The sequence below is a fragment of the Erythrolamprus reginae genome, chromosome 11 (assembly GCF_031021105.1).
Source record: "Erythrolamprus reginae isolate rEryReg1 chromosome 11, rEryReg1.hap1, whole genome shotgun sequence".
NCBI classification, from domain to species: Eukaryota; Metazoa; Chordata; class Lepidosauria; order Squamata; family Dipsadidae; genus Erythrolamprus; species Erythrolamprus reginae.
The window spans coordinates 3,277,064-3,290,262 of NC_091960.1; the positions used below are offsets into that span (position 1 = coordinate 3,277,064).

The following is a 13,199-nucleotide window of genomic DNA, read 5'->3' on the forward strand; positions in this document are numbered from 1 at the left end:
GTTGATATGGAGACCCAAAAGGGCAATAATATAGTTTGGCAGCTCTGTTGCAATCTGCCTCTATCATTTTGGACTTAAATTTCTGCTTAAACCCTTTAAGGAGGCAAAGGCAGATACTTTTAAAGCATTTTAACTTGCTTTCCTTCCAAGACCAGGTAACTTTAATTTTATTTCAATGTTGATTTATTTTCATCGCCCTAATTTTAAAAGGTACATCTTTAAAACAACATATTGAAAGAGAATTTGCTGGTGTCAGAAGTATTCTCCATGAATGTTTCATATTCTACCCCTTGAAATCTCCCCTTCATGGCACAGGATCCCCTCCAGAATAAACTGGGAATGAAATAAGAGAAGGGACTGCTTCTTCTTCTTATTTTTTTTTTTTTTAATAAAAAAAGACTTTGCAAAGTTGACAATTGTGAGTTTGGGATTTGCAAAATGTTGGCTGCTCCTGTTGCATCCTGGTGCCCAGCCACGCCAGAGTGCTGTATCTCAACCCACTTACCTCTATTTCTTCCTTCTTCTTCCTTCCTTCCAGTTGCCTTCAGGGCAGCAGAAGCTTCCTGGAGCCTCCCCTTCCCACTCACTACCTCATCCTTCAATGGGGGAAAGCCCCCAGCTCCAGCCCTCACACCTTTCCCAGATCCAGTCCCCCCACCAGGCCCGCCCTCCGTCGCAGCCTCAGCCCCTTTCCCGGCCACCTTCTCGGCCACACTCAAGACCCCCTTCCCAGCCCCAGACTTTATCCAGGCCGCCTTCTGAACCCCTGTCGCGGTCCTGCACCCCTCAGACTCAGATGCAGAACTTGTATGTGATCCAGAATCAGATCGCTTCCTCTCCTCATGGTCCCAGCCAGCATCCCCTACGGCCTCCCTCGCAGCCTCAGGTACCGTTTCAAGCCCCACAAGCCCAGCCAGAGGGGCAGCCTCAGCTAGCAACCCCTCCACACCTGTCGTTGCAGGTTCAGCTTGCTCCTCAGCTCCAGCCCCAGTCTGAGGCTCAGGCACGGTTGCAGTCCCAGATCCAGGCCTCTTCTGAAGTGCAGCACACGCATTCCCCCCATTTCCAGCTACAGTTCCCAGCCCAAGGCCCCATCAAACCGCCCACCCCAACCCCAACCCTTCACCTGACACCTGAGCAACAGAGGAGCTTTCAGATGGTGTCAAATCAGTTCCAGGCTCTCTCCACACTCCCAGTTCCTGTACCTCAGCAGAAGCAGCTGATGGATCGGTTTCAGCAGGTATGATAAAAATGTTAAATTTTAAAAACTACCTGAAAAAAACATGTGTGCAGTAGGTCGCTCGTTATTGCAGTTATGTTTTTGCATATAAAGTAGCTTCTAGTTGCTGCTTGGTCATTTATGGAAACCTCCAAGTGATACAATACAAGAAAAAACCCATCCAGCTGGAAATCTTGTTTTCATATGATTCTTTTTCTTTTCTTTTCTTTTTTCTTTTGCATTTTACCATATTCCAAACATTTCCAATTCTCCCTAGGGAAGATTAATACTCCTACAGCTTTTTATGTTTTATTCCTGAATTCTTACATGAGGTTAATGGTTTACCTTTTCCCCGCATTGACTTTCATTGAAACTAAAGAGAAACTTAACATGAAATTTTATTTCAAGCATGTTGGATTTTAAAATTGTGTTAATGTGGCAGAATTTGTGGACTCTAAATAGTCGGTGTGGTTGTTGCTTGTGTTTTACTGACAAAGGACTTAATTTTAAACAAAATCTGAAGTCAGTTCTCATCTTGGATCGTTCCATTAATTAAACAGAAGAAAACAAAATTTCTGTTTGTGAAAGACTTGTATCAAGAATTGTAAATGATGGAGGCAAAGGTGGCTTTTCTATTTTTTGTATTTGGTATCTCTATTTCATGTCTTCGAATCAACATTGATTTCTGGAGGCTGCCTGGACTAGTTCCTGCAGTTTTCTTGGCAATATTTTCAGGAACAGTTTGTCATTACCTTCTTCCAGTGATAAAATTTACGTACCTTCTCTACCGGTTGGGAAGCGCATGCTTTTTCACCCTCTGTGCATGCGCAGAGGGTTAAAAACAAGAAAATGTCACACTGCCACCGCTACTGGTTCTCCAAACCACCAGGCAGCAGCTGCTACCAGTATGCCCATATCTCATATCCCCCTTCATATCTCACACAGGTACCCCAGGGAATTATCCTGCAAACAAAACAGTCAACGTCCACTAGCCAGGCACCACCGGGCCTGAGTCAATTTAGCAACCAGTCCTCTTCAGTGTTGGTTAGCAGCCAAGGGCAGCAGCTCACAATGACAACAATTCCAGCTCAGGCACCAGCAGTTCACGGCCATACGCCTGTTCCCACAACCATTCAGTCTTCCAGTACAGGTTCCAGCAAAGCAGCTCCTGTACTTGAAAAGGGGCAAGTACCAAGAGGAACAATAAGTGGAGGAGGAGGAGGACAACAACAACCTGCACAGTGTCCAGCAGTTTTTCAGCAACAAACTCCCATGGTCAAATCAGCATCAGTATGTAAGTTGATAAAGAGCATGTCCTTTGATTTGGGAAAGGCAATAATTTTTCTTGATTGTTGCTTTTCAGCTTTTGACTTGTCAATCGTATCTTTTGAAAGGAATAGGGTGAGGGGCAAAGATTCCTTTTTCTGCCCTGTTCTTTTCAATAACAATCCCAGCGAACAGTTAGGTCCCACAGAGTGGATCTTCTCCGGGTCCCGTCAACTAAACAATGTCGCTTGGTGGGACCCAGGGGAAGAGCCTTCTCTGTGGCGGCCCCAGCCCTCTGGATCCAACTCCCCCCAGAGATTAGAACTGCTCCCACCCTCCTTGCCTTTCGTAAGCTCCTTAAAGCCCACCTCTGCCGTCAGGCATGAGGGAATTGAGATCCTCTTTCCCCCTAGGCCTTTACAATTCTATGCATGGTATATATGTATGTATGTATGTATGTTTGGTTTTCATATTAATGGGTTTTTAATCGTTTTTAACATCAGATTACTATTGTACACTGTTTTTATTGTTGCTGTTAGCCGCCCCGAGTCTCCGGAGAGGGGCGGCATACAAATCCAATAAATAGATAGATAGATAGATAGATAGATAGATAGATAGATAGATAGATAGATAAATATATCTCGACTTACAATCACAATCAAATCCAACACTGTTATAAAGCAACAGAGTTGTCAAGTGAGTTTTGTCCCATTTTACGATTTTTCTTGCCACATCACTGCAGTTGTTAATTTAGTCACATGGTTGTTAAATAAATCTGGCTTCCCCTTTGACTTTGCTTGTCAGAAAGTCACAAAAGGGTATCACATGACATTGGCATAGGATTCATATAATTCTAAAATCTTGCATCTTGAGATCTTAAATGCTAGCTGAACCTTGTGATGAAGATTGGCTGAAAGTAAATTTTACACAATTGTTTTCCTGCTCATATAATTTCCAAGTATATGGAAAGAACTGACGAGCAGGCCCCATACATTTTGTCATGAGCAGGGGCGCATAAATCTATTTTTGGTCCTGTATAAATTATTTTGTTTCCAGAATTATGTAAGATCTAGGATATTGGCACTTACATAGTTCTGGGAACGAGATAATTTATATGGGACCAAAGAGATCTAGGATATTATCAGGGACACTGTGGCTCAGTGGCTGAGATGCTGACCTTGTCAATCAAAAGGTCGGTAGTTCAGGGATTCGACTCCCTAGTGCCACATAACTGAGCTCCCATTACTTATCCAGCTTCTGCCAACTTAGCAGTTCAAAAAAAGGAAAAAAAGAAGAAACTATAATTTTCTACCTACTCAATTGAGGATGAGGGAATGTGTTGGGAATTTGTTCCTATAGCTCACTCTAAAACCTTGTGTATGTATGTCTCTTCCTCTACCATATTTCTCCAGCAATTGCTGCTCCAGTTCCTGCCGAGAACAAAACCTTTTCCAGCAGTTCCACCATTATTTCTGGAGGGAAAGCAACTTCAGGGCAAGGAAAGGCCACAGTGCCTCATGCTGTACAGCAGTCAGTTCAGGTGGGTTTGTTATAACGGTCAACCCATTTCTGCAAAAACATTCACCTTCACCGTTATTGTTGAATATTTGTTTATCACACTAGACCAGAGGTCTTCAAACTTGGCAACTTTAAGACTTGTGGACTTCAACTCCCAGAATTCTCCAGTCAGCATAGGTGGCTGGAGAATTCTGGGAGTTGAAGTCCACAAGTCTTAAAGTTGCCAAGTTTGGGGACCCCTGCACTAGACAATACTAGGGACTACTGACTTTCAGGTAGTAGTGAATATTGTCAACCACTGCAGTTATTATCTAAACATTAAAGCTAATTCTATATCTAGGCCCTGAAGGATTTAAATATTTTTAAAGTGCCAGAATGTTGATTATGTGACTACAGAGACACTGAGACAGTCATAATTGCAAGGATTGGTCATAAAATTACTTTGTAGAACAATCTCTATAAACAAGGCAGCCTTTAAGTGAGGTCCACCTGTGGGTTTTTTTAATTCCTTCCTTCTAATCCATTTGATATAAAGCTGCCTTCTTGGGGTTTTTTTGTCAGGCCAAGCCTGGAGTCATTAGCTCTGCATCAGGCCTGAATCTTGGGAAAGGGCAGCTGCCACTCCAGGTAGTTGGAAAAGGTTTGTCACAAGTCATGTCTTCAGCACCAGCTCAAATTCAGCCACAGGTGAGAATCTATATTGTTTATTGTAAAATTACTTGATAAAGAGTTTGTTTCAGAAATGAAGGTAAATATACTTGTTGTGAGCTGTCCTGAGCCCGAGGAATAGGGTGGCATGGAAATCAATCAATCAACCAATCAATCAATCAAATAAGAAGGAAAGAAGGAAAGAAAGAAAGAAAGAAAGAAAGAAAGAAAGAAAGAAAGAAAGAAAGAAGAATATATTTATATTTGTTTTTTTATTAACCAGAATTCACCTTGAACCACTTTCATCAACATGCTGGATTGTGCTTTATTTGGAACCACCTAACTGCCTCTTTGTTCTTATATTTTCTTTCTTTGCCAGTATGAGAGCAAGCTGGGAAGCCTGAAGAAAGCAACCCCGATGCTACAACCGAGCAAGGAAGCTTGGTAAGTCTAAACTGGAGCAGTACAACAAACAAGTTGGAGAGCATAGAAACTGAAGCGCAACAATAAAAAAGATACTGTTTTAATGTCAAAATAGCATCATTTAATGAAGCTCTGGGGATTTCCCACAGAGAAAGCATGCCAATTTTGTATGAAAAATGAAATGTATTTATAATATAGTGAATCAAATGTCAGTGGTATCTCACTAGTACTGTACATAATTTAAATTGTCAACCAAAGCTTTCTGAATGATGGTCTCTCGCTCTAACCTAATTCTGAGAAAAAAATATATATTTAAAGTAAAGCTGTTCGCATAAACAACAGACTGATATCATTTTCTCACATATGTGCAGATATAGGCATGTCTCTTGCTTTTTCTACCTTAAGTTATTTGTTATTTACAGAGTTATTAATTGCTATACAGGTAGTCCTTAATTTGCAACCACAGTTGCGACCAGAACTTCCACCGCTAAACCAAGCAGTTGTTAAACAGTCCGTGCGTGATTTTATGACTTTTTTTGCCACCATCATTACTCGAGTCATATTTTGAATCAAATTTTGATCACACAATCATGGGAACACTGTGACAGTTGTACGTTTGAGGATTGGTCATAAATTTGTCAGTGCTATCATAACCTAGAATGGTGGCTAAACAAGGACTCCTGGTATAACATTAAAAATTGCATCTAGAACCGTAAGGATGTCATTTGAGCAAACCAGTTGAACAATTGACAATGGAAAAAGTCTTTAATTTAGGCTCATCCTAGAAACAGCTTGTGGCACCAGAAACCAGATATTGCAGATAGCAAAAATGAATTGGCAAACTGTAGTATATGGTTTGTTTATTCTTTTCCCCCAAACTCCATGTTTGTATCGGATATATTAATAGAAAGTAGACAGTTTACTCTAGCTTCCTACAAACTTCAGCAGGATGAAACAATTGTTGCTTGTCTTTGTTGGGATATAGGGACAGGCTCTCTTTTGTTGATGGTTTTCTTTTGTTCCCTTTAGCTTCTTGGAACAGCTGCATAAACATCAAGGAGCAGTTTTGCATCCTGATTACAAAACTTCATTTCGGTCATTTGAAGATGCTTTTCAGAGGCTCCTACCTTACCACGTCTACCAGGGAACGATGCCTTCTCCCCATGACTATCGGAAAGGTGAATTCATTGGGGCTTTTTCCAAACTTGATGCAGATGTATCAGGATCAAACTGTCTCTTCCATTTTTTTAGCCTTAGCTGCCCAATCTTTTCTGATTCTGCTTTTCTTCCCCTAACTGTCCAAAGTGTTTCAATATATTGTTTTCATTCTGGTATGGTTTCCTCACTTCAGAAGGTAATTAACATGTATAATAGTTATTTAGCCAGTGATGGCAAAGACATGACTGCTTTCCACATCCAATGACTGAAGGGAATAAACAAGAAACCCTCCTTCAGTTCAGTCCATTGAGGTTTTCTGCTTGTTGGTCTCTTAAATGCTTATTATTGCAAATTTTGCTATACTGTACATTGATATTATGTCATTTATGTCTGATGGGGAGGGAGGTTATAAAGGGCTCCATTTGTTATATAGTCTTCAAGTTGCAGCCACAATTGGGATCTGAATTTCCAATGCTAAGGTGATAATTCTCGATTTTATGAAATTTGTTTTGCCATGGTTGTTAAGTCTGCGGAGAGGGGCGGCATATAAATCCAATAAATCTAATCTAATCTAATTGAATCATTGCAGTTGTTAGGTAAATCTGCTTCTCTTATTGACTTTACTTGTTGGCTGGGAAACTAATATATCTCTGGGATGCTGCGCCTATCATGAATTCATGCTGGTTGCTAAGCACCCAAATTTTGACCATGTGACCATGGAGATGCTGCAGTGGTCATAAATGCAAGGACCAGTTGTTGCTTTTTCAGTGCCAGTGTAACTCCAAGCAGTCACTAAATGAATAATTGTAAATGGAGGAACACCTGTATGGAATTGTTGGGTTTTTTCGACATGCTTAGTGAATTAGTGAACATCTTCCAAATAATTCAAAGTGTTTTCTTTATTGAGTTTCCCTCCTTTGTTTCCCTCCTCATTGTGTGTTTTTCTCTAATAGATGAAGAATTTGAAATGGTGTCCACACAGCTGTTGAAACGTACACAAGCCATGCTGAACAAATATCGGTTACTCCTCTTGGAAGAGTCCCGGGTAAGAATTTTTATCCCCTCGTTTTCCTCGTTGAACAGATATAACCTCAGCAAGCACCTCGGCTCTCTCATTGGCCTTCGGTTGACTGACTGAGTTGTCATGGAACAGGCCAAAAATAGATAACATTTTTATCATATTGGGGAGAATCTGTCACAGTAATATGGAATATTCCATATTAGAGTTGCGTGTTTAGAACCTAACAAACAGTAGTTGATGTTTTTATATAAAGAGAAGAATGGGCAGCAGGGTTTAAGCAGTAGCTGGTTCTAAAATATTTTATCACGTTAGCACTTCCAAATTAAAAACAATGAAGTTATTACTAATCAAGACATATTAAGGTCAATGTGCCTTTAAAAAGCTGTATTATTTCAACAAAGCTAAGTCTGTGTGAGTCTCATCATCGGCTATACCAATCCTGGAATCTGTTCCAAATAACGTAATACAGAGTTTCCAGAATTCAGTGAAGTCAAATAAAAGCCCCAAAATTGTTAATTAATGTAGAACTTGATTTTTAATGCTTTTTTATAAATTTATTTATTGCATTTAAAATACTGGCTGAAAAAAAAAAAGAAACCTGACATGAAAATGCATAATAAAAAATATATATCAAGTGCATTAAAAAGCTGAAAATTACAACAAAAAACAAAATGTAAGGTACAATATGTTGTTGCAATAAACATAATAAACATTGCACACACATATATACACACACATATTCATTTCTAATGTCTTTATATAAGTCTCACATTTTTAAACATATTGTATTCTATATAAATGAATTCCATATTTCATTACCGGTATATTCATACAATGTTTATGATGATATGCAGCTCACTCATAAATGACAAGTGTAATCATATTTTTAACCCATTCCATAAACAGGGCCACTTCAAAGGGTTAGAACTTGATATTATTGATCTATGAATTAAAAACCATTTTATTAATTCTTACCCTTCTCAATTTATGGCTTTAAGGTGTATTTAATGAAGTTGGGTCTTGAGCATTATGTAGTTTTTCAGCAATGAGAGATGGCAGGAGGAAAGAAATGACCAGGGATGTACACATTTGGGAGCATCGGTTATTAAGAAGCCCAGATTGTGATTCTGATGGCATTTGCCAATACTGCTTTCTATTGCAGAGAGTCAGTCCGTCTGCAGAGATGGTGATGATTGACAGGATGTTCATACAGGAAGAAAAAACTACCTTAGCTCTAGATAAACAGCTAGCCAAGGAGAAGCCAGGTAAGGGGGCATTTGTTCCAGCATTTTGGGTATCTTACTCTTTTGAAAGTATTTACTGCCTTCCATCATTCTTTTTTTCAAAATGTTATTTGTCCAATAAAACACGAAGAACTTCCTAGTCCACAAAGAACTTCCTAGTTTGCTTTTAAGCCACTACATTTCTAGTGGCTCTCATAGCACAACAGTGTCCCTTCTGCACAGAGCATCAAAATACAGATGATTTGAACGAATCGGGTGGGAAAGAGGTTCTTGGCTTACGAAGATTTGATTTTACACTTTCAGTGCTAATTAAAACACATGTTCAGTTAAGGAATGGAGACTGAATTTGGACAGTGAGATGTTGATTTAATCAGCTAAAATACAGAGGAATTTTATGTTTGTGCATGCAACTTTTTATTCTTCCCTTCACAGTACAACTCAGTGGGATGTGGACGTTGCCACTTGACCAGGCTTTCCTGCTTTGTCCAAGTCAAAAGTTATGGTTACTTATTTTAGAACAGAATAGACACCCTTACACGCAGCTTGAAATTAATTTAAGTTCCTAGTTAATCGTAAAGACAATAACCTTAAAAAGATTATGGCCATAAAGTGCAGAGATAATCTTCAAAAAAACATTTTTATAACCTGGTTCAGTAATTATTAGTAATGATCATTTAATATTTGACCATCCACAACTTTAAAAAGAAAGCAACCCAGAACCCAGAGTAGATCACAAACTAATTTTATCTTCTGTCCATTTATATATCCAAATTAAAATTATTCTGTGATATTTTATAATGTTCCACTTATGAGGAAAAGAAGAAACCGAGCTCCTACCCGTATTTTTTTATCAGTACCTGTAGGCAAGATGGCAGAACTGTTTTAGAGAGCCAAAAGCTCTGGACAGAGACTCCCATCCTAAGAGCATCCTACGTTTCTTTTCTATGGCAGATGGTAGCAGCGTTATATAATTGTCTAGTTATGAAAGGGACTGGATTGATTTACTTGGTCAATTCCAGTGCCTGGGAAAGAGAAAATGGCCACTCCTAGATTTACGTTTATTATTGGCCATCATGAAAAACACCTTCTCAACCTGCTTTTGACTAAACAAGCCGTGTTTGTTCTTCTCTTGCAGATGAATACGTCTCCTCATCTTCCCGCTCACAGAGTTTTGCTTCTTCTGCGGCTCAGGGGTCTTTGCCCAGCCACGTTCCTTTGACCTCCGAGAACTTGAAATCGCCTCCGGTACAGATGGCAACTCATATCAACCCCACCAAATTGGTCATCAAGCACAGCGGAGGATCTCCATCCGTCACGTGGGCCAAAGCCTCTCCCTCCTTGGATGGCGACGATGATGCCCTGCCCTCCAGGAGCAGGCCGCCCATTAAAACCTACGAAGCCCGGAGCCGGATTGGGCTGAAGCTAAAGATCAAACAAGAAGCCGGACTTAGCAAAGTGGTCCATAACACTGCACTGGATCCTGTTCACCAGACACCGCCGCCGGTGTGCACAGTGATCAAAACGGTTGACCAGCACTCGTCCACGTCATCCGTTAGCGCCACTACAGCTACCATGGCGACCGCCACGGCCTCAATGGTGGGACAAATGAACGGGACCGTTGACCATATCAGTGCGGCTCCAATGGAGAAAAAACCCATGGTGACCTACTGCAGGCTTCCTCTGCGTAAAACGTACCGGGAGAACGTGGATGCTTTTGTGGCCGAGAAGGCTCCCGACGCCTCCCTCAAAGGGAGCGGTTCAAAATCCGATACGGTGCCAAGTACTATTATCATCAAGCAGGACGGGGGGTCCCGGAGTGTTATCACATCCCACAAATCTCAGGAGAGTCCTTCCGGCACGGTAGCCGAGAAGAGCCGGTCAGAGGAGAACACCAAACACACTTTTTTCAACCGGAGCGATGCCCGTTCTTTGGTGATGCAAGGAAGCCCTGCCCCTCCTAAGACCGACGATTCGACCAGTGGCCTTATGAAGGAATTAGCAGAGGTGGAAGACGAATTTTACCAACGCATGATAAAGACTGAGCCACTCGACCACGGATCGGCCTCCGAACTCGCGTGGGAAGTGCCCTTGCCCCCAGCCAAGCGAAGAAAGTCCGAATCTTTCGATGTGGACAACGCCAGCTTCTCCAGCGACAGCCCCCCCGACGACTCGCTAAACGAGCATCTACAGAGCGCCATCGATAGCATCCTGAATTTGCAGCAACCTCAGGCCGGGAGTCAGAACACTCGAACGCCCTCCTCGTCCTACAATTCGTCCTCCTCCCCTTTCTCCTCACCCGTCCACCGCACGGACACGTACCTCGCCCCCAATCACAACGGTGGCCTTGGAACCAGGACGTTAAACAGATAACAGGAACTGAAAAGCGAGTCAGGACTGTAGAGAAAAAGGAGAGCCCAGGACTGAAGCTGCAACAGCTTCTGCTGGCTGGGAACGGTTGGAAGCCAAGGTGCCACTTCCGAGAGACCTGCTAGAATAGGGCTGATACCAGACGGGAAGAGTGGGGGTCCTGGGGTGGGGAGGGCAGCAAGAAGGCCCTGTAGAGGCTTCATCCATCCAAGTGTTGATTTGATGGGTTCCAGTTGTTGTAAAGTACAAAGCTTTGGCTGGATTTACAATATACTCACCTCATCACATGCACCATTTTAAAAGGAAAAGGAAAAAGTTCAGCAAATGCCAAGCAGGCAGGTGGGAGGGGGTTGGATTGGGGCCCTAGGTAGTGTTGGCTGTGTAATATTTAGATTCTGTAACAAATTGCTAATTTGAATCTCTGATGATAATTGGGTTTGTTTTTCCTCCTCTCCCCAAACCCCACCACTATATTTAGGACATTTTAACCAATCTTAAATCAGAAGCCAGCAGGGAGGCCAAAGGAACGGGGCAGGGGGTAAAGTGACCATTTCCAGAAGGAGTTGGCACGTGGGGCAATTATGTAATTGATTTTGTCAGGTTTCTTAAGTTATTTTAAGTATAAACTGTCTGCTTTTTTATATATATATATATAAAATAGATTCTGAACAAGATGCAAAAAAAAATTATAAACACTAATGCTTACAAACCAATAAGCATGGATGAATTTACAAATAAATCCCGTTGAAAGGTGAAACCAGTCCAATTCTGGAATTGGATGGGTGTTGTTACCATAATCGTGGTGGGTGGAACAAGGAAGGGTCTGTCAAGAGGATGTGCATTTCTCTCTCCTCTTTTCCCCTCCCATAAAGGAAGGAAGGAAGGAAGGAAGGAAAGAAAGAAAGAAAGAAAGAAAGAAAGAAAATCAGAGATTTTGATCCCATTGTGGTCCAAGCCAATCATTTGCATGCCAAGACTCAGGTAAATGTTTGCTTGGAAGCTGGTCAGTTGCAGAAAGAGAAGCTGGCTCCCTTTCCTATATACTGATGATATTTCGCTCTGTGCCACAGTTGCCTGTGTTTGCCTCTATTTGCCTCTCGTGGTCCAGTCCTCTCTGTCCCTGTTTTTAAAACATGATTTGGCGATGATGCCTTGGTTGGAAGGTCTCAGCAGCCCAATAGACACGTAGAGAAGAAAACAGTGGTGTTATTTTAGTCCTCATGTCCAAGCTATGTAATTTTTAATTCCTCTTAATATCCTGTGATATTTCTGTTGATCTCATCTAAGTTTTCCATGGAACCTAAGTGAATCCATGCTAATCCCACAGCTTTTCTGGAATTCATATTCCCATTTGTCTCTGCTGTTTGCATTCACTGATGGGAATAAAGATACCCATCCTTTCATATTTATTTAGTTCTCTCCCTAGATTCTTGCACATGCTCATAATTCATAGACAGGCATTTCATTCCTGGTTCCCCCATGTCATGTTTTGCCCATCTTACTTTTCCCTCACAACCTAGACTTTTAAATATAGGAATTATAGGACTATTAGACTTGTCCAACAATAGGAAATCCCCCCCTCCCAAAATAGAGTAAATTTAAAGCTTTTTCTGAATCGAAACAAGACACGGCAAGCAGTTTCCAAGATCATGAACTACCTTAGTCTTGATTTATAGATAAGCATAAAAAGAAATGTCTTTCCCAGATTATAGCTGTCATAGGAATCATTTGTGTGAATGTTGAAATAGGATACAACCTTCATTATCACTGGCCGGGTAAAACAAAAACTCAATCAATATAAGGGACTAATGTGGAGCAGGCATATAAAGCAAATCTGTTTGCCCCATCGTCCCAGTTCTAGAAATAATGAAAGAGGCAGCCTTGCCCAAAAGTATTTTATTGCTATGCTGATTTAAAAAGTCTTAATTCCTTTTGCAGCTTGGAATTCCTTCTAATGACATTATCTACAGACGGGATGGGGAACCAGGGTCCCTTTATGACTTGTGGACTTCCATGCCCAGAATTCATGAGCCAGCATGCTCAGAAATTCCATACTGGCTCAGGAATTCTGGGAGTTGAAGTCCACAAGGCCTAAAGGGACCCTGGTTCCCCTAGCCCTGATCTGTATAGTCTGTGCTTCTGGCCTCTGTTAGTTGCAAGCTTCACAGATAAAGAGTGTTCACTCACGTCTTCCCTCTTCCAGTTTTCAGGGCCCAATAACATCGTGCTCCAACCTTTCGCAACCGCTTATTTTCTTCCTCCTTGTATGTCTTACTCAATGTTGTCTATTTTCACCCTCCAAGTGTACTCATTGGCAATACAGCCCGCTGTTTTA

General features: G+C 41.4%; 1 protein-coding gene across 4 annotated transcripts in view; it reads left to right on the plus strand.

Moving 5' to 3' along the window:
- BICRA (BRD4 interacting chromatin remodeling complex associated protein) overlaps positions 1 to 11,789 on the plus strand; it is a 62,162-nt gene extending 50,373 nt beyond the window's left edge. For all 4 annotated transcript variants that reach the window (XM_070765013.1, XM_070765014.1, XM_070765012.1 and 1 more), the window contains 9 exons: positions 539 to 1,240; positions 2,165 to 2,513; positions 3,898 to 4,025; positions 4,565 to 4,690; positions 5,031 to 5,095; positions 6,104 to 6,252; positions 7,186 to 7,277; positions 8,416 to 8,518; positions 9,633 to 11,789. In XM_070765013.1, the coding sequence (XP_070621114.1) occupies positions 539 to 1,240; positions 2,165 to 2,513; positions 3,898 to 4,025; positions 4,565 to 4,690; positions 5,031 to 5,095; positions 6,104 to 6,252; positions 7,186 to 7,277; positions 8,416 to 8,518; positions 9,633 to 10,867 (2,949 nt within the window). In that variant the 3' untranslated portion in view covers positions 10,868 to 11,789. The remainder of the gene's footprint in view (positions 1 to 538; positions 1,241 to 2,164; positions 2,514 to 3,897; positions 4,026 to 4,564; positions 4,691 to 5,030; positions 5,096 to 6,103; positions 6,253 to 7,185; positions 7,278 to 8,415; positions 8,519 to 9,632) is intronic.
- The last annotated feature ends 1,410 nt before the right edge of the window (positions 11,790 to 13,199 follow it).